General features: G+C 36.5%; 1 protein-coding gene across 7 annotated transcripts in view; it reads right to left on the bottom strand.

Moving 5' to 3' along the window:
- Positions 1 to 25707, bottom strand: part of LRBA (LPS responsive beige-like anchor protein) — a 409424-nt gene that overhangs the window by 48064 nt on the left and 335653 nt on the right. For all 7 annotated transcript variants that reach the window (XM_071807989.1, XM_071807991.1, XM_071807990.1 and 4 more), the window contains one exon: positions 13108 to 13275. In XM_071807989.1, the coding sequence (XP_071664090.1) occupies positions 13108 to 13275 (168 nt within the window). The remainder of the gene's footprint in view (positions 1 to 13107; positions 13276 to 25707) is intronic.

The raw sequence follows: 25707 nt of genomic DNA, 5'->3' as shown, positions 1-25707 counted from the left end.
CTTAGTAAGATCATCAGAGTCCCCTTCCTAGTGATGAGGTATGCTACATTAAAATTCAAATTTGGATTTCTGTGACTCAAGATATCAAGTAAATCACACGGGCATAGAATTTGAGGTCCCGTAAGACATGAGGCATTAACAAAGCAACAGCATACAGGTCAGCAGCTCTACCCTGTCCATAAATAGCTGTTAGTTTCAAAACATTCACATTAAAAAGATTTGCCTACATTTACTTGCAGATTGAGTGGAATATTTTTACCAGTAAATGGGAATTCTGCATTGCATTGAGGGTAGAACCAGAAGAACACAGGAGGAGCAGAATGCACAGTCCTGGATGTCAATTATCCTATACTTCTTAAAATCTTTAGGTAAAATCTACAGAGTCTATAGGATCTACTATTTATTTCCTATAAATATATCTATCCAATATATTATCCAAAGCCAATGAAATAATATGAAATGCAACTCCCATGCATTTAGTTTAGATAGAGCTAAAAACAGAATAGATAAAATGAGGAGATAATAAGCTTCAGATTTGCTAACTCCCTTGTATAGTGACTTAATATTAATATAGAAACCTCCATTCCCAAACTGCCCACATTCAACATTTAAAGAATAAAGCAAAACACCTATTTGTCTCCCACCCACCCTCAGTGCAGAAGAGAGTCCCTCTGGGATATTTAAAACAAGTATAAAAGACTCTACTCAACCTGCAAGCAGAAAGTCACTGCCTACTTTCACATAGTGTTCTGTCAGAACTGGTGAAACCGCTGACCAATGGGATGATGATTTTGCCAAAGCCTGTCTTAAAGGAGCACAATTTCTCTATTTTCAGTCTATAACAGACACTTTCTACATCCACGTTTATGATCTAGCTTGAGCCTGGGATTTACAGTTCCAGCGTAAACTAGTCTTTTAGACTTACTTGGTTCTATCTGGTCTTTCCAAAAAATATGAGAGCCTACATTTCCATGATTACAAAGGCCCACTGACACAATCTTTACCTTCTAGCCAACAGAACTGGGAAAATCTACATTCAGAACACATCCTACCACAGGTTAAAATGTTTCATAAAATATAAAAATTGTAGATAGAGGCACAGATATTGTATCTGTATGTCCTCTTTACTGCACATCTTCAAAGAGCCCAAAGAACTTTTAAAAAACTTTTGAGTAAAGGCAACAACACTCTGACAATTATGTCTAGACATAGTGGCTAGACTTCAGCATAAAAACCTTCTGCATTCCTTTTACTTACCAAGAAAAAAAAAAAAAAGTAAGATTTCTTCATTTAGCTTCAACATTTCTTAATTATGACCAAGACAGTGTACTAGCAATCCCAAATTATTTCTTCTTCTTCCCATACTGTACTGAAAGTCAATCCTGATGTCTACTGCATGTTCTGATGATGTCTCAGAAGGATCACATACAGAAGTAAAGATGACCTCCCTCTATCAGCAGAAACAAGAGATGGTGGAGCTAAAAATCAATCACCATTCTCTCTATTTACATAACAATAGAAAGAGAAATACAGAGCCACCAGACTTGTGTTCAACTTGTTAAAGAAAATCAGCTAGGAGGGAATCCTTTTCTCACAGCAATAATGAATTTCTGATTTGAAGAATAAAAGCCTTACCATTTACCTGAGAATATACAATTAAATAATCAGTCAAAAAAATCATCAGCTCACTTTGTAACAAATTATAACCCAGCCTATACCTTAATTTTATCAAAAAATGTATTAATAGCGTTAGTTTGTGTTACTAAAAGACAGCCAGCTTCTTCTAGAGGTAAAGGACATATACATATTCTCATATTGCTGAAACCCTCTGGAGCATATAACCATTTAGGTTATTGTAGGCAGAAATATTTGAGAAATTTGCACAACTAGTTTCACATCTATTAAAGGCACTATATAACTAGAGAGGAATAACCATTGTTTGAAAGTTATCTTTAGTTCCACAAACTCTTTATGTCCGAAAGCATGCTCCATGCCTCAAAGTAAAAGATAATCTCATTCAACTTTTTTTTTTTCACTGCTTCTCAAATATCTCAGTAAAATAGCCTTTTGCTGCTAATCCTCTACAAAAAACAAATCTTTGGTAAGGCCAGAATCGTTCCAGATGCTACAACAAGAAGTAATAAAATGAAACAAGGTACTAGCCCTTTACAATAATCCACACAGCATGCATCTCAGACCACACACTTGTATGATAAGCATGGTATTTTGAATGTTAATTAACCTATAAGTATGAAAGCCATAAGCAAATTTCACAAGTTAACATTTATCTGATTACCACAGTGACATGTTCCTAAGAAAATCTCGTGGATCATCTCCTCTTTTCTTGGGGGATGGGAAGGGAAGAACAGGGATAGGGAAGTAAACTACAAGTGGAAGAGTGAAAAACTTGAAAACTTGGCTTAGCTGTAATGTAGCTTTTGGCCACTGCTTAGTATAGATATTTTCAGTTTCTGAACTTACCCTCTAATCTAACTGTGAAGAAAGTTAATTCAACAGTATGCAGTACCCACCAAATACGGCTGTAAATTTTTTGGGAAGGAGGGTGATGGGGAGGTTGAACATATGGATGCAGTTAAGGTAAAAACAGATGTTTGTTACTTTTCTTTGCAGCAACACTCAGAAACTAAGTCAAAATTGCTTTTTTTCCATGTTTATGTCTGAAAGAACTATAAAATTAAATATGAGGGAGGGAGGGTGGGTGGAGGGGGAACTGCAGTGAGTGTCACAGATAAAAAAACGGTCTCCAGTTTTGAACTCAAATCCTGAAATGAAGGTCCATATAGTTAAAAGGCAAGACATACACCATTTAACTGTAGATTTAAAGACCCTTAAAGAGTCTAGCTCAGAGTTGCTTTCATCATGCCTGCTCAGACAGAAAGCACCAAATTGTCTGAGGAGTCTAATGGCACAGCATACCCATGTTAAAAAAAATGTACATCTCAATCTGAACGTACGACAAGCTACACCCTTACTGTTCTTTACAAAGAGGCTACTTCCAGTCACTGTTGCCTTTACAGATCCACACCTAAGTATTGCCAGTTACTTCTCAAATCTGTAAGATTTTATTGCCAAACATTTGAAAACCCAGGTGTAATAACATCATGCATCGTAATACATATTCTTTCAGTGTACGTGTTAGGGACAGAAAATGTTTTGGGTTCATCCTCCATCTTTCTACTCTGTATTTATGTCCAGAAAATAATAGCCCTTCGAAAAATAATTACTTTGGCTTTCTGCCGCTCCTGCCTCACTTTTCAATATTCAAAAGGGTTTACACACATGTTCCTCAGTGACTTCTATTGGCTTGAGCAATATGCAATTATGATTACTTGCTTTCCCTTTCCTTCCACCCAGATGTTGCTTTACAGAACCAGAGAACACAGAATATTTGACAAGTTTCCCCTCAGACAGTGAAGTTGAATGCCTTAGCGTTCAACTGACTAGCTCCTTTCCCCATGGGATGGTGATTAAAATCAAGCTCTGATACCGAGTGATCAGAAAACCTCTCCTGACCAGACAGTCACTTACAGCCCTACAGTAAGATTCTTAGTTAAATTCCTCACGGACTACAGTCTAGATAACACTAGCCAGAAAACAAGCATGATTCATAACAATTAGATAAAATTGCTGAAGAGAGGCTAAAGATTACAGAAGAGAAGCTCTTCATAGTACCATCTACCCTTGTTCCATAATAATTCCCATTAGATCAAGATTGTGAAAAATGGGTAAAATGCTTTTCTGAAACATGCAATGTATATGCCTGCTGATGGTACACCTGCCCTGGGGATATTGCACTACACTTGACCCAGGAAGAAAATAGAGCACTCAAATGGTAGTATCATAAATTCACACACTGGCATCCACTATTTTAAGAACAAAATGAGCATCCTAATTTCTTTATACCACACCAGAAAAATCTTTCCCTCATTTCTACTTCACGAATCAACCCTTTTATATTGAATCACTTCAGGTTTTTTATCATTGCACTATTCGCTTAACATGCTGTTTTAAAGAAAATAGCCTATGATAGCTTTGAAACCTAACAAATGACAGGGGAGAGAAAGGAGCAAGGAGAGAAGAAAGGCTAAAAAAAGAGATACTGCAAGATCAAGAGTTACATAGAGTTCTCTAGGTATCATTAAACATGCCTGCAAAATGTTCATGATATACCTTCTGCTAACCAAGTGGAGCATAAAAGATGCCTGTTGCAGCTCACTAATGCAGTTCCTATTTCAGCTCAAGTAACACAGGTTTATGGTTTCAGAGCTGAGGCGTGGACAGAAATACTGTCACCAGCCTGCAGAGGGGGACATTATTGGAGTACACAAGCAAGTTGGTATGAAGTAAACAGCGCACAACCCTCCCCTGCTGCAGTGCATTAGGGATGTGTGTAACAAAAACTAGTATGCCTCATAACACAAGAAAGCAACAGAAAACTGTAGAAATGAAAGCCATTTTTTTCTGCTTTCCTTGTAGCTTCCTTCCAAGAAACACATATTTTGTGGGTTGTTTGTTTGTTTGTTTGCTTTTGTTCACTTATTTCAGTTCCTTCCACCTGCTCAAAATACCATAGTTGTCTGTTTAGAAGGTGGTTACCAGCCTAACCACTTGCTATTTATTAAATCCAAACTACTACAGATCCCTGGGGGAGGCGGGGTTACCCTACGCAGGATTTTTCTTTTCTCAAAGCTATTTGAGATTCAATATATGAATAACACTTTCTTCGGTTTGCATCACAGAAATGTGTGGAAGAGAGCACTGTGTAGAATACCTTCCACCACATCTTTAAAAACAAAGACACTAACCCAGCTCTTAAAGTACATAAAGAAATGTTCTGTGACAATAAAGAAAAATTACTTTTTGTCCAGACAAACCAGTATGACAATTAGATGGCAGTCATTAAAGTAAAACAGGAAGCAATTGCAGGTCGTGAAAATACAAATAGATCCCCCCTCAAGGCCATGCAAGTTGCTCAAATCTGAATATATACATTCCAGGCGTATTTAACAGAGGCACAGCATGGCCTTGCTGCAATCTCCAGTTCACGCAGCTGTCTGTCTACTGCAGCGTAATCCCAGCTGCCAATCTGAAAGAAACCAGTTAGACAGAGCAGACACAACCAACAGAAACAAATGTCACTCAATAATGTTCAGAGGCACTGGGTTCATGGATAATTTCAAACAGTATCTCTGTCTGGAGCACTGATGTGCTCATTCAAAACACCTAAATCTTTCGCTACTGGAAAGAAACAGATAAAAAAAATAGAACTAGAAAAACAGGTCTGGTAGTACTTCAAAGAGACTGACTAAACAAAAAGGGTGAAGAATCTGAAAAGAAAGTGAAGATGAATTTAAAGACACACAAATAAAACTGGATTCAGTACAAGCAAAGTTTGAAGCAGTTCTGGGGCTAGTTTTTAAAAATAGAACAGTCTCCATTTTATTTGAGTACCAAAACCAAAATTGTCTCATGTCTCCCTTTGCTATGGCAGCTAAATATTTCAAGAGAGCAACTCACTGCTTTAATTTAAAATCAATAATTATCACATAGAAAGTAGCGGCATTGCCGTGTGAAATACCCTGAAACTTCACCAGTTTCTGACATTACTCATTCACTCCTCTAAATAGCTAAACATAATCTTTAAAATTTGCTACCTTAACACAGTCTACCTGCTACTCAGTGACTCCAAATTTTCTGATATAAAATGTTTTCCTTCAGAAAAAAAAAGGCAATCTGTTCCAACCTGTTAGCATTCCACAGAATTTCTTCAGCTTGATGCCAACTCTATTTATTAAATAAAAAAGGTTCCTTAAAATAAAACATTTCAATCTGAAGGAGGTTAATGCACTGATGTAAAAATCCAACATCTAGTGGTCTTTAAACTGTCTTCCGTTATCCCCTTTCAGATCCTCTAGCAATTGTGAAAAAGAAACAACTCATTTTGCTAAGAAATACATTTATTTAAACTAAGTCATAACTATTACCTGCAAGATCAAACTAGCTGTTTTCAAGGTATGGGTACAATATTATCTCAGAGTTTTATAATGCTACTAACGAACTTCTTGTTATCATTGAATAAAATAAAGCATTTAACTGAGACTTGATTTTTGGACATTGCTTATGGAAAAGCACCTTCAGCATGACTACAAGCTTTCTCGCTCAAGAAGCAACTATTGTGCAAATATATCTAAAAATATAATACAGTTTGGTAAGTAAATACATCTGCCTACACAGTGGGAACATAGATGACCTAGACACACTAGGTTGCAATGAGCAAATACAATAAAAATACTCAAAACCACTTTTGGTTGCCCAGTGACTGTACAAGTCAATACAAATATTTTTTGGACGGCATAAAGAACCTGCAAATAATTGAAGGACGCTGATGACACACCAAAAAAAAAAGAATTTTTTGTAGTCTGTTCACTTGTATGTTTGATTCAAGGCTAAATAACTTACTGTATGATAACTGTAGCTATTATACACTAGTATATCTCATCCTTTCCACATATGGAAGAAAAAGATAAAGTTACTAAAGTTAAAAATTAGAAAGACTTCCTTTAAAAAAAGCTGTTTTCAAGGACTATGAACATAATGTTTTTCCACCCTTTGTTTACCTTTTTGATTGCTCTGTCTTATTTATTGTTGGCCAACAAACATGACAGCTAAGACTGACCAGCCAGGCACGAATGAAAATGTAAAAAGTCCAGGGGGTATCAAGGCCTCTATGGCTCTGATAGGTCCACAAGACAGGTCAAGGAAGAAGAGGTGAGGGAACTGACTGCACTGAAAATGTCTATCCTTTGAATTTCAATCCAGGGGTGAAAAAAAAAGCACTCAGAGCTGAAGAACTAATTTACATGAGTTACCCCCTTCCAAAAGGCTTTACTACTTCCAGCCAAAGCAGTTGTTTAATTCTTATTTTTTTTAATCCTCTAAAATATCACCCTTTCTCCTGTTGGATCAAAAAGCAGAAGGACCAAATAAAATCCAAATCTATTCTGCAATGAAGGAGAAAAGAGAACATTCAGGTCAATGTTTTTTTGGACCAAAACCTAGATGAATACTTTTACGTCTGTTTCTGAGTGCTGTAGTCAATACTTAAGACAAAGGGCAATAACATCCTGATTCATCATGTCAAATTCCGGGCTGAACAGAATCAGAGAAGTGCCACACCTCCCAGATATCGCAGTAGACTCTTGTTTATGCTCATTTTGCCTGTTTACTCCAACACCACAGGTCACAGTGTGAGCTCAGATGAGAGAATTAATAAGTAAATGATAAGAATCGGTGGCAGGAATAGTGCTCCTATAATTTTAATGCTCCTTTTACCAGAAGAAATTACTCTATCTTTTCCTGGGAGAATCCCAATGCCCAGACAAGCTGGTGGTGGGAACTGCCCACCCACAACAGCTATGGAGGCCCCATCTTCGCTACGCGATTCTGCTCTGCGCACCTTCACAGGAAGGGACTGGGACATGGGTTGGGTTGCAACTGACAAGTTCACTTCTCCTTAGCCATGAAACCAGTATGCTTCCTTTAAATACATTCTTCTTAATTTTGGTTCCACGTAATGATATTTTAATACAGATTTGCAATTAAAACTGGACCAATTTGCAACATTTATTTGGCTTCTCACACTGTTACTGCACTGTACAATGTCAAGCATGCCATCTGTGCAACACACTTCTGGCCAGAGATGATTCAAAGATTGTTTCTACAGTACTTTGAATTTTGCCTGCATGAATTTGTTACTTACTGAATTCAGCACATCTAAATTTACTGCTCTGTGACAGCATTTTATAATCACTTTATCCGGCTTTTTTAAAACTCATCACAGTCACAACAGAGACTGTTGCCCAACCTGCTAAAAACAGACTGATCATTTTCCTGACTATTTAGTAAATGTTAACTATGCTATAAATACAAATTGTGTTTATGCTTTGTGAAAGATTCACTGCTGTCAGAGTTCTCCAGCTGAGTTAGAGCTGAAATACGCTATTAACTCCCACCATGAACACAGCTAAAAGAGAGGCCAAAAATGCCTTCTCTGGGATAAGTTATCAGATCTGCTACTGCTGTCATGAAACTGGGGTCGTATAAACTAAACATCCTTCTAACTTATTTTGGAAAGCACAGAAGTCTCTCAATCTATAAATATTTAAAAATAAAATTAGACTCATAAGAGATAGATCTAAGATGCATAAAAGTTACCCAAAGATATTAATCTGGGGCAACATTTAAAAGCTGTTATCCATAAAATAATTTATGCCACATGCCTTCAAACTGAAAAGAATTACTTCCCCTCTTTATGTAATCAGAAGTGGCACATTCAAATAACATACCAAATGCCATGTCCAAGCTGATTCTTCACAATTTTTAAAACTCCTCAGTTCATATGGAAATAAAATATCAAGAGTAGAAAGATAGGTGCCAATAGAATGGAGAAAGCTGTGCTTCCTAATGTTAAACAGACTACCGTCATGTAACAAAAAGGCAACTTCTCTTCAAAGGAAGAAGTATAAAACAGCTGAATCTAAGGCTAAAAGCAAAACACTTAATGAAAGTATTTGGGGTATTAACTGTATGGGACATACTCTCATATTTTCAATCTATTATTGCTAATTTTAAAATCATCAGTCTTCCTTAATTTCTGCCTACAAAGATCATAACAGATAATATTTTAAAAATAATTTCAAGAATGCGGTTAGGTGCTTTTTGATAAGCATGGTACAAAAATTCAGTTCACTTCCTGAGGTTCAGGGGTTCCTGTAGTAAATCAATGACGTATTCTCCAAGTAACATTTTGCCTTCCCGCTATTAACTTCATCTCTTTTCTTTACACTTATCCAGTATCTGTGCTAACTACATAGGGATATCAGTGGAAAAATGAACTTTTAATTAGGAACTCCAAGTGCAGCCCAGATTCACAATCATCCTTTGTTACACCATACCAGAGACAACAGGAATTTTTATTCTTCTGACCAAGACAGTAATGGAATACTCACAAATGACTTCAAGATACAAATTATTTACTATGGATTGCGCTTCATCACTCGATCAGTTGGTTGTCTGAACGGCTTAGATCTAATTCTACTCTTTTTTTTTCCCATTCTTGGGCAGCTATAGCAAAAAGAGAGCAGAATTTGTGATAAGAAGGTGCTGTGAATTCTCTCCAGAACGGCTGGATGACATTTATCTGTGCTACTGTGACTCCTTGCCTCTTCCACACAGGCAACAAAAAATCCCTTCCACAGCAGATCTTGTGATCGAGAGTTCCACAGATCAAAATGAGATGTTCAAGAACGAGTCAACAAAAGGTAGTTGCATAGCACACCTCTGCTGGCAAATACTGTATTTTCAGCCAGAAAGAGATGTGATATTTACTGCTTGTCAACTGAACAGCGACTTCCCTCTGCAATCATAACCTCCTTCAGCAAGATACACAAAAGTACAAGGATCAGAGTTGATAATGCTGCTAAAATGACTAGAGGACAAAAAGGAGATGAAGAAAAGGTCTCTGCAGGGATGAGCAGTGCACAAATATCCCAGCAGATATACTGGATCTCTTGCCTTGCTTCTCCTGCAGCTCCCTTCCCCCACTGGCTCCGACTCAAACCCTTTTCTCTTGATCTACTCCCCTCCCCCTGAGATTTGCCTTTGAATTATGCAAGCTTTGCACTCCCCAGGGTTTATATGCCAAAAAGGTAGCATGTGGCCCAAGGTTTGCATTTTAGTTTAAAATTTTCTATTATAGCAGTCAGATCCTTTCAAAATACTTTACTTCCTTTATTCCCATAGGCAGAAAGAATGGCAGGAAAAAATTGTTCACAGCAGTATGAGAGGATGTAGAAGTTCTACATTTTCAGTTTAAAAAAAAAAAAGAAAGTTGGAATATGGTTTTAATCAAGCAGTTTTCCTTCCTAGACGAGTGCTTCCTTCTTGTAATATATATAACCTGACTGCCTATAAAAATAAAGGTGCCAGTTGGAGCCATTTAGGAGACCTAAGGAAATTCTGCATTAACCTAAACTCCTCCACTCCTTAGTTCCTTCCACTATTATTCTGTGTGTGGCCTCTACTGATGAGTTAGGTCACCAATATCCATACATTTATCTGTGAAGATACTTCAGAAACACATGCATCATAGGCTTCTCATTACCACTGTGGTCCAGGCTTAGCATAGACCATCTATGTGGAGAAATTGCCACGATTTAAACACATGCTATTATTTCCATATGATACCTAAGCCTTAGTAACTTGGAATTCTCAGTACACAGAAGCTTCTCCTTGTTTTAGATTTGCAAATAAAAATACATTTTCTGCTACAACTGTCAAGATTTAAAGATCCAACCCCTGAGCATTACTGAGAGGAGAAAGCCAAAAGCATCCTTTTTGAAACCAAGAAATTCAGACTAAAATTTCCGGTTTAATAGTTGCCTAATAAACAGACACTAAATCTATGTTGTCATGCCTGCCTAAAAATACCGTTAATTGTCCAGATCAGAAACTCATTTGGCCTCTAAACAGGAATTTAGTGAAGAAAAGAAGAAATATTTTCTGGCAAGCTGACTGAAGGAGAAAAATAAATGCTGATTGAAGCTGCTCGGCAGTACAGAATGTTAGTGCAGGTCCTCAGGGAGATGGATTAGTAAGCAGGAAGAAGGTAAGACTGTCAAAGGTGCATGATAAATTCATTTAGCACATAGATATAGAATGATTATGCACATAGATATACACACAACCAGATTTTTTATTACTTTCATCTCTACTCATAAGTAAAAACAGAATAACTCACCATTGGTGATATTACTCATTAAATCTCTGCACTGTCAATATCATATCAGAGCTGATCATATGTACCATTTCAAATTACACAAACACATTCACATAATACAAAACTATCCTTTACAAAATACAAGTAAATAGCTAGGAATACCTAACTAAAGAGGAATCTTTTTACTGTTCTAATAACCTACTTAAAAATACTAAGTAAAAATATTCCATTGGGCCAATCTTCAAGTAACACAGAATGAAAGTGCTACAAGATACCATTCATTCTGCTGTCTGCATTCATCAGTCTGTAGTTTTGACACCATCAGTAGTGCTTTGAAATTCTTCTTCTGCTAAGCTAATCCCTAATTATGAACTGAACCACACTGTTATTCTCCCTCTCCTGTTTTCGTTTTTATATGCCACTCAGCTCAGGCAGTATAGAACTCAAAAATAAGAAACATTGTAGTGAAGTAAAACAAAAACATGCCAAATTAAAAATATTTTGTAACATATATTAGTATGTTACATATATTACATTCATATATTAATACGTCCAAAATGAATGTCCCTCTAACTGAGATGATCCACACTTTCAGACAGGCTGCAACTCAAGTAGAACAGATCACAGTTAAACTGATAATAGAACTGTTCTAGAAAATTTTAAACCACATAGAAATTCTGTGGGACCAGCTGTTATTTTGACTAGTATTACTTCAAGTATGAGCTTCATAAATGATTGTTCTTTTAATACCAAAATTAAGAATAAAGCCTGAACTTAATCACACACAATGCCCAGTCTATTTTTCAGCTTATTTTTCACACTTAAACCCAGCACTTCAAGAGTCTAATAAATACTCTTTCAAGTAAGAGTATTTCCTTGTCAGTGTACAGTGGACAAACATTATCAAAGAAGTTAGAAATTAAAACACGACAGGGTGAACAGTACCATCGAGTACCCTTGAGTCAATAACTGCTTCAAATCCAGATTATGACATTTGTTCTTAAAAGCCAAGAGTTTCAGTATCTCATTTCTTAGATCAATTAAAGATATTTATGTGCATCATTTATATCTTAGTTCAAAATGGACCAAGACTCAGTCTGCAGACTGACGGCAACCCACGTAATGACGACACCCAGTCATCACTTTCCCGACTTAAGTCAATTCCTGTGTGCCCATACATGCCCTGTGCACCCCCCAAACCTTGCCATCGCACCCACGTTGCTGCAACGTGATTTCGCTACAGAGGCTGTCATGGTGGCCCAACAGTCAGATGGCCAGTATGTACAGAAAAAAGAGAGTATTATTTAAATAATCATTGCTTCCTTCTCAGACCTTCTTTCAATAAGCAATAAATGACAAAAACTTCCATTATCCTAGAATTCTACAGTGAACTTCAAACCTAATATTTGTAAGCAGAAATCTCTTCATTCTTTTAATTCAATCCACACATACATTTCCTGTAGGTATACATATAGCCACCCTTTTAAATGAAATTGTTCATAGCATTCACATTTCTTTGTTCTCAGGGACTCAGAATATTTCATAACAAAGTACCAGTTACATTTATTCTATAATTAATATACTTGCAGCTATACTTGATACCAATGTACTGCCTGAACAGAGGATGTAAACCAAATAAAACATCAGTTTTAACCACCCACTCCACCTTTATTTTTTTTAAACAGCTGTTTAAAAAGAGGGAGGAGGGAGGATTCTTTAAGCATACAATATCCTAAAGGATACTTTGGCAAACAGATTTTTCTGAACGGTTCTGAGTCTGAGTGAGACTACTGATCTTTCCAATGTTTAAATGTTTAATTCTGCATATGAAAAATACAGGTCGAGTTATTATTAATCTGATAGCAAGCCAAACAAAAATAATGGAATCTACAAAAGTACAGTGTTTGATGTGCAGTAAATATGCAGGATTTCATTAAAAGAGAAGTGCTAAAACTGTAGCTTAGTTAATTCAAAAGTGCAAGTCCAATCAAGGCTGCTTACTGTCCTCTGCCATTAAGATCCAGTATTAGTGAACAAAATGATTGCCTTCAGCCACTGAAGCAATCCTTGAACATTCACTTTTGTACTCACATCCAGTTTGCATGAATCAAGGTGCACAAAGTTTAAGAACAACTTGCATGCTTGTTCTCTTAATTTTGCATGCTGTGATGACTCGTTCAGGTACTTTGCGTTTGACTGGCCTCTAGCCAAACCACAAGGGTAGCCCTGAACAACGAGGAGCCTTTATACTTCCAACACTGCAGTGGTTAACAAAGATTTCTTTTCCTATATTCAAAGTACAAACTTACCTCTCTCAATACGGGATCCGTTATTGAATTTAAATTAACAGCTCCTTCGTAAGTCAAATAGTAGAATACATTCAGGGACCTAACAGCCTCTGGCCCTTGCTGTTTGTAGCCAAAAATCAGATCAATCCACTGGTGAAGCTGGCAGGAAACAAACTCACTTTCTAATGCCTGTAAAAAAACACACACACACAAAATACATAAACTTGAGTTTGCCAGATAGTTATCATTTAGCAATAGCAGAAGCATTTTTTTTAATAGTGTACAAAATTATCTTAGCAAGGACAGAAGTCATAACAGCATTTTAGACATTCTATCAAAAAAAAAGGTGGGCCCTGTGACAGATGTCAGAGTCTCATGACTAACCCTGCTCTAATTCTGCTGATCATAAGTCCTCGCTTTTTAAACCCTAATAGTGAGAATAAGAAAAAGGCAGCAAGTGGAAAGCATTTATGGACAGCCAGGCTGTGATTTTATGAACACTCAAGATGAAATTGTGCTTCTCTGTGTGATCTGCACAGTGAATAATAACAGCATGATAATCTGATTCTGACAGACAGACAGAAGATTGATAGACTTGGAGAATCTAAACTAAGTAGGGAGGTTCGGGTACAAATTATTTAAGATGCTGGAATATAAACTTGCTATTACTTTTACACATTTCTTGTATATATCTTTTATACAAATGTATACAGAAACAGTACTATGCTGAATGATTAAGCCACTTCTCTGAGGTTGTTATCCAGTTACAATCCAAACCCCAAGGCAAAAGCATCCAGATAATAATGAACCTTTCCATTTTGGTATAAGATACAGCACAAATATATTAAAAGATAACTTAAAAAATCACTGTCATCTCAAGAGTTAATTCATCTGGATTAAATCACCAGCAGGATTTGCTTTCTCTATTTTATACAGAAGATACAATGTATTTCTTATTCGAATGAGCAGATGAAACAACATAAAGTCTGATATTCCCTTCATCTAACAAAACTAATGGCATTTTCCTTGGAAAGGAAATTCCTAATTTTGAGCAGAGGAAGTTAAAATTAATCTGAAAACCAAGTAAACCGCTCTGCAATTTGCACACAAAAATGATGGGTTTGTTTCATTAACTGATGCCTGAAAACAACATTTAAATTGACACATAAAAACAGCAATTGTCTTAATTTGTGTGGTGCACTCCACACAAAAGCCCTAAATATGTTCAAATTAGAGCAAGCTGCTTGATTGTCACTGCAGTCTCATGTCATATTAATGCATGACAAACATTAAACCATACACTTAAATGGCAATTTATATCATTTAAATGTTTACTGCCACACCAGATCATCACTCATTTAAATGTGAATTTCTGACAGCTAATTTCAGTTAATTTTCCTCGATTCACTTAATTAGAACTTTCAATCAAGAAAAGACCTGTACATATCTTTTACATCATATCATTCTTTTTTTATTATTATTTTTATTAGGATTCCCAGCTACTGAATTGCTGAGAGCATTCTTTGAAATGAATTACCACACAGTATAGTATCTCTTTGGATGATCATATGGAAATACCTTAAAACATATATGCTTAGATAGGATTTTTTCTTGATTACTTTTTGCCTTTTTTTTTTTAAATTAAAAAACCTCCAACATTTAGACACAGACACACAATTAAAACTATAAAAAACCACAAGCAGGCCAATTAAAAATTAATGATTTCAAAATTGTTTAATAAGATAAAACCAGTCAGGAGTCTCCTGAGTGTCCATAATACTACAACGTGCAGCCATAAAATTCTACAGGGCTCAGCAAATGACAATGATAGAAATTAATTTTCTTGCTATCCTGCTAAAAAAGATTTAATCCTAGAATATACTTACTGTTATCACTATAACTATTTAATGTCAGGAAAAATAGCATTAAGGATTTGTGAGCTTTTAAATATATACGTGGTTGTACATGTAGCAGTTGTTCATATTTTCCTTTTCTTCAAAAGCTAGATTTGTAATGGGTCATATTATCCTCATAAAACACTTGGACATTAATAACTATGGAATATCACTCTGCAACCTCCTCAGATTAACAGATATATACATGTGACTTTTTGTTAAAAAAGCAAAACTAAAACACTCTTTGTCATTTCATGGAATGGTTGGGAGTCATCCTGAATTCACTTCTCTTTTTTAATATTATAATTATTTTATATTAGTAATTTATACAGATTCAAAAGTAGATGATTTTATTTTTTTTCCCACATCAGACCATTTTAAATCTTCTTTCTTATTTGCTAAACCACAAATACAAGGGCTAAACAAAAAATGACTACAGCCGGCATCAACACTCATAACACTGAAGGCCAGACCAAATATAGCACACAAATTCAAATGATAAATAAGCCTGACTGTCATTCCAGGTTCACAGTCAAGCTCTTGGTTGGTTGCTTACGCTATGTCACCATTGATGGAGGAACAACAGTTAACAGACTGAATAGTGATTTAAAAAATAAAGATTTTCATGGAAAACAACACAGTGTTCCACACTTTACAGCCGTGCTGGTATATACTATCTAAGTAGGGGAACTGACTTAAAAAAAAAAAAAAAAAAAAAATCTGAGAAGTGGAATAGTTCCAATTTGCACAATTATCCCATTTTTAAAAGGAGGTTTTTTAAAAAAAAAAAAGTTACGGTTAGCATTTACCTTTTGCAAAACTAAACCAAGGATACTTAAGTGTCTAGGACAGTCAGTGCTCATTAAGCCTCAAGTTAAATACGGCATGCAGCAATGGGATACTAACATCCTTCCCATGCTGCTCTTAAAGCAAACCAATCAATTGTTACCACTCCCACAGCAGACCTAGCACATCATTTACTGTGTGCTCCGAGGAAAATGTGCAAAACAAGAAAATCCTCTGAAATGGCCAGCATAATACAGTAATATTCAATCCTATTGAGTTATTGTAAAATAAATCAGTGACTAATGCCCAATTGTTAAGGATCAAACAAGACCGTGAAAAGACCGTCACGTGAAGCCACACACAAATTGTCAATTCTGTCCACAGGGACTCATATTAACTTTGACAAACTGTCTTGGGGCTGATATCTGTTTCTTTAATGAGATCTATTAGGCAGAGACTAAAACACTTGAGATATGCTAAAAAGTACAGTATACAGATGTCAAACACAAACACCTATTAGTAACTTCAATTTCTCCATTCCCAAGGTAGAAACGCTTCAGACACATCAACAAATTGAAGCTTTGATCATACAAGGGAATTTTCATTTATTCATAAATATTTTTCGAATGCACATTCTGATGTCACTAAACATGTGCAATCAAAACGACTTCAAGCACAACTCTGAAATTCATTATTTTATGTGTATCTTTTTCTGCCCTGTTTTCTGAAATGAATGAACAAAGAATAATTTCCTGCTAGCAACTGAAAACTACCAGTCACACACTGATACAAATGATTCAGTAAAACACAGCTGGAACAACAAAAATATAAAACTAGCAGGTTAGAAAATATTTTTCCTTTTTTCCAATATAAATGCTCTAACCACTTATTATTATGCATTTCCCCAAACAATATTATACCCTTGGAATCAAGATTTGTGTCTGTTTCTCATACATGAATAATCTTTCCTATTCACCCAATTAAAAAAAAATAGCCAGGAATATACTACATCAGCAAGTAAGAAGTTACAATTCTCAAGTACAAATAATTGCCTATTACCTTTAATGGGCTAAATATTTTAATTCCTTTTTCAAGTAAGGAATTTCCTTTGAAGCACTTAAAATAATTGAGTCGCTTCTTTTCTGTTCCATTTCAAAAACATTTATTTATGAACAGAAAAGCATGAATTAGGTTTTTACACATTTTTACCACAAATACAATTTTGATGTGAAAAATATTCTTCTTGAACACACCAAAGCACCAGCATAACTGCAGTACCAGGTAACTACTTTAAGCACATGTTCTGGCTTGGAAGTATGCGTGTGCATGTACTTTGAACAAAAAAAAAACCAAATCCTACAAAACCAAATAACTAGAATTATGCTTGCATGTGTAGGCTTTCAGACACTAGTTCGTAATGCTGCCCTAACATTGATATATGACCTTTGTATGTTACAATGAAGAAGGCTGGGTTTTTCAGCCTAATTAGAACTGTTTCAAATTTTCCTGCTAAATATATGATAGAAAGTCCTTTCAACTTTTTTTATTCTAGAGTTTCTTTCCATGTCAACTTTGTTCCAATCAAAATATGTTTTGAATTAAATGATTTTGATTCAATATGTGGATCACATTTCACTTCTAAGATTTAAAGTCCAAAAAGGAAAAGTTTAGGCTGTTCAAACAAAGCAAAAGCAGTCACTTTGGGGAAAGCTAGTCACATTTACCAAGACTGACAAATTGTTTGTGTGCACCATTAGGTCTAGTTTCTGCAATAGTTGCCAGATTTCCTGTCCTCCTAATAACATATTAACTCTTGAAGTGCTGGCTTTATCTTCTGAGTTTGCTCAGTAATCACTAGTATTTAGAAGCAAATTAGCAAACACCCTTTCACCAGCAACACTGTTTGGTCAAATAGGTAGACATCTGGAAAATAAATAAATAAATAAATAAAAAGCTATTAGAAAGATACTGAATTCAAGCCTGCTTTGAAGATATCAGGAGAAGGAGGAAGAGGACAGCAGATGTACTACGGAAAAAAGCCTCTGAGTTCTCAATGAGGTAATATAAATTTCAAAAGCATGAAACAGACACCAAAACTATTTACATAATTGGTGGTTTCTAACTTGCTAAATAACTGTTCCAAGCAGATTGCTAGAGCAAATGTGCATAGTTTAATTTACTGTATTTTGCAACTTGTTTTGAACATGAAATACTTCAGAAAGCAAGCAATTACTTTACAGCTTAAGTTAAAAGAACTATCTCATTTTTCCTTTTTTTTTTTTTTTGTACGCACGTTTCCTTTATTTTAAACTCCTGCCCAGAAGTGCACTGCCAGTGTATTCTTCATTACTGTTATAACCAAAGTTAGTATTTTATTTCTCTACTTGATTACCAATACCAGGATAAAATAGAAAAATAACTCTGAATTATATAATCTTAGTAAAAAGATTTAACTGAGATATTTTTCACAAGAAGGCTGATCTTATAGACCAAAGGATATTGACAACCTGAGAAGGAGCTCACACATAGGAAACCTCTGAAAGATAAACTCCCCTTCCTCTGCTCCTTCTAATTCTCCGTATTTAACAATAAGGTACTAAGTAATGACAAAAGAGAAAATTTGTGTAATAGTGTAACTTAATGAAACAGATTTTTGTGGGAAGCTATACTCTGCATAAGCAGCACATAAACAAAGAAAAACGTTCTGCAACCTAATGACTCAAACTCCGACCAGAATTTATGTAACTATTACCAAAAGAAGAGCTAATTAGCAGCATGTTTAGCTAAAAATCTCAAGCAATTTGCATCTTTTGGCGATTTCTCTATTCAGTCTCCAACTGTTATTTTGAAGTTTAAATGGACAGGTCAGACAGCTGTTACGTATTTTATAAAATGAAAGCTACATTTCCTTTGAAATTTGGCTTTAAACTCAACTGAAATGTCTATGAAAAAGTGAGGTGAATATGAAAACTCGCCTTGGGGCATTCTTGGCTACTCTTTCGACAAAGGGCAGTGATTACCCTTAAAAAATACTTCTTAGTATATCCACGATAATCTGCAAATTTAAGAGCAATATTTTTAAAGCAAAACTGCTACAATTTACTATGGACGGTACATAGATAAACAGAGCAAATGTTGCATTTTTATTGCTAAGTTTCGAAGTTTAGACATCTACCTTAGGAACCAAAAGTGAAAACATTTACACAGATGTTTATCTTCACTCATGTGAGCAATTCCACAGACTTCATAGTAGAACAACTTGGAAAGGGGAAGCAAAGCATACTGCCTTGCAGGAACTCCAAAGTTATGCATTAGAAGAAGACACAAGTATACGGCTTTTGGAACATTTGGAGAGCTAGACTTTAAACACAAACTTCCATGGACAACACCATAGTGCAGAGAAACTGAAACCAGGTTAAATAAAACGAAGGTGGGTCCCACAGCAGTGTAGTTACAATGTTGCACTGCTGAATAAAGGCTGATTTGCATACAGTGCATGTAATTGGTACAGCCTTTCTATTGAGCGTGCACACTGGTACTCAACAGTTAACTATAAATTCACATGTTGGCTTACATCACTTGTTCACATATTCCACCAGGCATGGCTGTGACCATACTACCTTCCTCATTGAAAAAAACAATAGGCAAAACCTGTCTCAGACAACTGGCTCCCATAAACATACAGATGCTTTTCAAAAGGCATCCTAAGAAGGGCCCCTTCCTAATTTGTCTAATTTCTTCTCAGCCACAGATAGAAAAGATACAGAAGAATTGTGATAGGAACAAAAAATGATCAGGAGGTCTTTATGAAATTGCCCTACATGAAAAAGAATATATATAAGAGCCATAATTAATTACAGTTGTGTAATCACACGAATGGCTATCACTATTTATAACTATTATAATACTGACGTATTTGGCCTCCACTTGTCCTTCCCCAGAGACCCACAGAAAATATAACCACAACTGGTTAGACTATAAGCATTTATTCATACAAACATGGCTAAAAGGAAGAATTTACAACACCAGGAGGTGTTGCTGATTTTGCCACCATTTCCACCTTCCCCCAACCTGCCCCTGCGTTTTTTTGTCCACATTTAAAAATATCTGCTATGTTGTTAGAGCATTCTCTCTTCCAGAAGAATCAGTAATATCAGCAGGCCAAGACAATGAAGGAAAATCCCCTTTGAAAATCCTCCCACACAGCACCAAAAGGAGGCAGGAAGCTCCCTCCTCCCTGAAGTTCAGCAATTCTTTTCCCCGTTCCTCCAGCACTTGTTTGCATGAAGACTGACAGCCTGAATCTGGAACCTATTACGCATGGAAGCACACACAGTTAACCACACGGCTGACAGTTGGCCCAGTCGAATTAGTTTAAATGAAGTTTTGTATTAAAAAAAACCAACCAAACAAACACACAGCAAAATCTCACAAGACACGACTGCATTTCACAACGCAGTGCCATGTACTGATGGAGCTGGCAGTGAGGCTGTGCAATCGTGTTAGCATTCCATGCTGCTGAACATGTCTTTCCTCTCAGAAGGTTAACACAGCTTACTGCTTCTACCACTGCAGCTAACTTGCATACTGCTAACCAAGGGACTTCTCCATGGCATCTCCTTGACCCTTGTCAACATGATCACAGTTGCTTCTAAATATCAAGTATGAGCCAAAGACAAACTGAAAGGTCAAAGTACTACACACTTCCAAAAGGGCATTTGTCATGGTAAACAGTGATTCACCTTTTAATGTTACAGATTCTTTCGCATTAAGAGAGAGGTGCAAAACACACACTACAAAACTTGAAAGCATGTAAAATTTGCTCGCCTTTGAGGTTGAACAAGCTTTTTCACTGAAGCTAGAAACAGGCCAAACTCTGAAATTCAGAAAAGTGGACAACACGTGAAGACTGGAGAACACTTACCCAGTGCTGGGGTTTTAGCTTAATTATTAGTAAATGAATACATAGCTAGCATAATTGTAATGGAACATACGGTGAAATGTAGTGAACACAGTGAAGGTTATGAAGTTCTAGAAAACGTCTGAAACATGAACTGAACTTGCATGATCAAAATGCAAAAAAGTTTTATTTGAACATAGACAACACTACACTTCAGCTTTCATGTTGCGTGTTAGGCTGGGTACTATAGATTTCCATCCCATTTAATCCTCAAATTTAAGTTTAAGCCTATACATACTGTCTGGTTAATGACAGCACAATACATTTTGAACTGGGAGAAACTAGTGATTTTTTAAACATATTCTACATTTAAATCTGCTCGTACATTTCTTCTGATTTATTCTGTAATCCCCAAAAGTTGCCTGTTGCTTTATTTTTGCACTGTTTCAACAGCTTGCAGCATTTACGCTGTGCTTTGATGTGTCAGTTGTATACGCAATTCACAACAACTGTGATGATCAACAAGTATTAGGACGCATGTAAGAGGAGACAGAAATGGTTGCAAACACATGGTCTGCAAATCACTGTGAACAGCACAAGCAAATATCTCAGAAGAGTTGTAGAGACTATTTTGTCTTTGAAGCCAGTTCAGGGGGAAAGATGTTACAGAAAAAATTGTTTAAGATTAGGAAATGGCATGATAAAAGGTCAAGGAATTTAAAATTTAAACCACAGTTTAGATGCAAGTCAGGCAGACAAGTAATTTTATTCTTGTTATTGTACTTGTCTGCTAATTCACAGAATAGGAAGTGTTCAAGAGCTTTTGGGGAAGAGAATGCAAGATTTACAAAGGCTATTAGGGTATCGTATCTGAATAAATCAAACAGTTACAAACATAGGAAACAGCACTATATCATCACATGGCATAAATGTGTAACCCACTGTGTGGTAAATACACATAGATAAGCACAGGATGTGATTCCTTGCGATGATTATGAACAATGAAGTCATGATCTTCTATAAAGATGCTCTGAATCATTGCTTAGGATGACAATACAAGGTATGTTTGGTAAGGACACCAGACTCCTTAAAGTTGTTATTTGACTGGAATGACAAGGAATTATCATTATTTGACTTTAACAATGACAGAGAAAGGGAGAATTTGTGCATCAAGGCCACTATCAGCTTCCAAGTTTGGCATTTAAGAAAAAAAAAAATAGATTTGTGGAAGATGCTCCTTGGAAAAAGAAATGTTCTTTGCAAACTTGCCCAAACACAGCAGCTTCTCATTTAACATATTGTTCAGACATGATTGCTAAGCAAGCTCCAGGGTGGCTCACCTTCTATCAAATACCTTACGACAAGCACTTACACAGTCTTCTGATTAAGGAAGATGCTGCCCCTCCCTGCCTTGACTGTTTGTCTTGCCCTGTCCCAGTGGATCCCTCTGGGCTGTCTCACACTCTGTGGGAGCAGTTTGCCTAGTACTGGAGTTTGCTAAAGAACAAAGAGCTCTTAGGAGTCAGGTTCAATGCTTGAAAGAAAATAAACTGAAAATGGATCATATTTGTAAATTACTTCTTAAAATGTCCATCCTTAGAAAATGTGAAATCTCTTTTTTATTCTTATTTCACCACACATCACATGTTGAGTTTCAACTAGTTTTTCTCATAATGCCTTCTTGTAGCTAGTTTAATTTGTTCTAAATTTTATTCCCTTATTTCACCTAAACTGCTTCAAATTTCCACTGTGACAGCTGTACACAGCAAGTATATATTGAGTATATTAAGCATGCTCAGGAAATCAAGGCATAAACACCTCCAAGTGCAACAGACATTCTGTAGCCAGTTGAGAGCAAACTTTTCATAACCTTTATATTACTCTGCCATGAACCGTGTTAGTGGGGAGGGTGTAGGAGATGAATACTATTAACATATAGAGGCTATATGCTAAAAAAACATATGGTGATTTAGTAACATTTCAATTAATTATTTTTCCCAGTTATATGCTAAATAAGATGTTAGAAAAACCTAGAATTTTCCATTGTATCAATAAGATATCTTTTTCTTCATAGACAATGGCCTATAATTTAGAAATAAATTATTTCTATTTTCACAAGAAGGCTGATCACCCATAATTTAGAAATAAAATAAAAACATACTGCAATAAACCAGCATTCAACTCTCATCTTCCAAATGATCATTTAATTCAGAGGCTGAACTCTCAGAGACAGCTCTTGCTTTTGAGAGGATAAAGAAGCAAGCAACCGAACTACAACATTATTTGTCACTATAAGAACAAGTTCCAAAAAATACAAAAACAATTTATAAAAACCAACACAATGTTACACAAAGTTTTTAAGTAGCAACAATGAAATTGCAAGGTTTTATTCAACTGAAGTTCTAATAAAACTACCTACTTTGATCAAGGGTAACACCAACAGATAATTTATTAGAGTTAAAATCCAATGCCTGTGGCATGCAAGTGTTTTTGTTCAGAGTAAGAAAAGCACAAGGATACTACCATGTCCTTGTCTCCAAGTCACGGTTGTTCAGAGCCACAACAGCCTGATCTTAGCCAGGAACGCTGAAGGTCCCGGTGGTTCCTCACCATCACAACCACACAATAGAGCACTCCAACCTCTACAACCTAAGTCTAAAGTTGCTATCTGCAGAACATAAGAGAAATTAATACCGTTTTTAGACAGTCTGGTAAGTCTGTATTTTCAATTTTCTAGGGTTTTTGTTTTGTTTTGATTTTTAATGCCAGGTCTCTGCCTAATAGCAAAGAAATATTTTTCCAGCATGGAGGGGGTAAGAGGGGGGACGAGGGAAAGCCACATCAAACTTGTAACCGGCCGGATTCCGAGCTACAGGCCAGGGACTCATTTGGGTGGGGACAGGACCACTCCCCCCAGGGCCGACAGCCCCGGGCGGCGATGCGACGCGATGCGGCGGGAGCCGAGGCCGGGCCACCGCCGGAGCTTCCCCGCCCGACGGCCGGGACAGTGCTGCAGAAAATCACTGCCGCAGCCACTCGTTCTTTGCAAGAAAAAAAAAACCAAAAACAAACAAAAAACCCTAACAAAACAAAACAAACAAACAAAAAAAAATCACTGCCGTAACCACTCGTTCTTTGCAAGAGAAAAAAAAAAAAGAAAAACCGCCATTTCTGCACAGCGGGGAAAAGCACTCGCGTTTTGCCAGAACGACGCGATTCATGTGCGTTTGCGACTAGGAGCTTGCTCTGTTTTGAATGAAGGCGCAGCCAGACGCCTCTGTCCCGGCGCAAGCAAAAGGCAAGCAGCGAGGCAAGAGTTAATTGGGGCTGGAGGAGGGGAGGGGGCGGCGGTGGGGCACGGGGAGTTAATCAGGGAGCAGATCCAGAGCCAGGCATGGAGAGGCCTCGCTAATGAGCCTCAAGTACCCTGCAGTGGCTTTCAAACCTAACTGGCTTCAAACGATGCCACCCCGTGACAGAGTACTGCTGGCCATACGAAGAGGGTGATTAGAATAAATGACTGGAGTAATTAACTCTGATTGGAAACCACCTGACTGGAAAGAGAAGCGAGGAGCTGTTTAGCCGATGGTCTTCTGGTAGAAAAAGGAAGCTTTCCTTTACTCCAGTGTTTGTATGTGCTAAAAGAGCTCTTCCTTTCAAATAGGTATGTGGGGGCACTAATGAAAAGCAGCTTTCATTCAAGGGCCTCCCCATTCACTTTGAAAGGGGGAGAAAAGAAAAGCTTCAAAGTAGAACTAATTTACTTCATCCAAACCCCACGTTGGGGAGCCTGTAGTTTGTAATAACAGGAAAACAAAATATTGCTTAAAAATACGCCTTAGAAGACATTTCTCTTTTCATAAGAACTTTAAATATTTTAAAGATGCTTGCAAGTTGTTGGTTTGTTGTTTTGCTTGTTTTTTAAAAATACAAATATTAAGGCTTTCATAAAGAAATCTAGTATTTGCATTTTCTATATTTCTTGCCCATCTTGCCAGATTTTTTAAAGCGTGAACATGGTTTGTCACCTTTAGCAGTGGGAACTTAATTTTTTGTGCTATGGAAAATGGCAACAATTTTACCTTTTTTTTTTTTTTTTTTGGAAATGGGATTGGCAATCTCCAGCAGCTCTTGGGCAGGAAACATATTTGCTGCACATTCACTTTCTCTGCCACGTTATCCTGCAACTTTATTTTACAAAGCAGAATTACAAAGAGTGAGGGCATTACTACCTGCTGTTTTACAAGCAATCAGCAATTCATTGTACCAGTGTTGTCTTGTACCTGCTGAGTAAATGCTTTAAAAAAAGTTCCACTAACTGCCCAGTAACAACTACAGTATGGTAGCAAAAGCAATTCACCAAATGTTTATACTGAGCCTCTGATTTATTTGACAGCTTTACACCTTCAAGACATGATATAATTAAATGTTTTGACAAAGAAACAAAAATTGTATAAATTAGAAAGTCATTAAAGAATTACAGTATCTAAAATTAAAATATGCTATGGGTATAAAATATGATTTCTGAAATCACACAGAATGTTTAGGGCTCCTATAAAACAGATAAAATGTATTTAACTTTTAAAGAGTGATTTTTTTTTGTTAGACTTTCTGCTACTGTATTAAACTATTAAACATCTAAAAAATTCCTAATTTAATAACTGTATGAATGCAGTTCAAGAAGACTAAAAAAGCAGTCCTATGTTATTTTTAAAAAGCTATCAAGTCATTATGTAAGGAAAAACAGTCCACATAAAATATTAGGAGACTTTTCAAAACACCAAGCAGAATCTTAATTTATTGTGTCAATTGTTGTTATTTTGATTGTTTCAAAATATAAATCAACTGCTGCCAGGATGTCTTAGGGGACAGCTAACATGTTATGAGGTTAATCCTACCCCTCCAAGGCACTCCAGTTCAAGCGTCAGACAAGCCTTTGTGCCTGCCCAGGCCAGCGAGATGCAAGCTGGCACTTAGCGCAGGGAAGAGGGCACACAATGGACTAGGGATGCTGAAAATGGGGTTCAGAAGGACACAAAC

The sequence above is a fragment of the Patagioenas fasciata genome, chromosome 4 (assembly GCF_037038585.1).
Source record: "Patagioenas fasciata isolate bPatFas1 chromosome 4, bPatFas1.hap1, whole genome shotgun sequence".
Classification (NCBI taxonomy): Eukaryota; Metazoa; Chordata; class Aves; order Columbiformes; family Columbidae; genus Patagioenas; species Patagioenas fasciata.
Note: the sequence above shows the minus strand (reverse complement) of the source record. Positions and strands in the feature narration are given on the sequence as shown.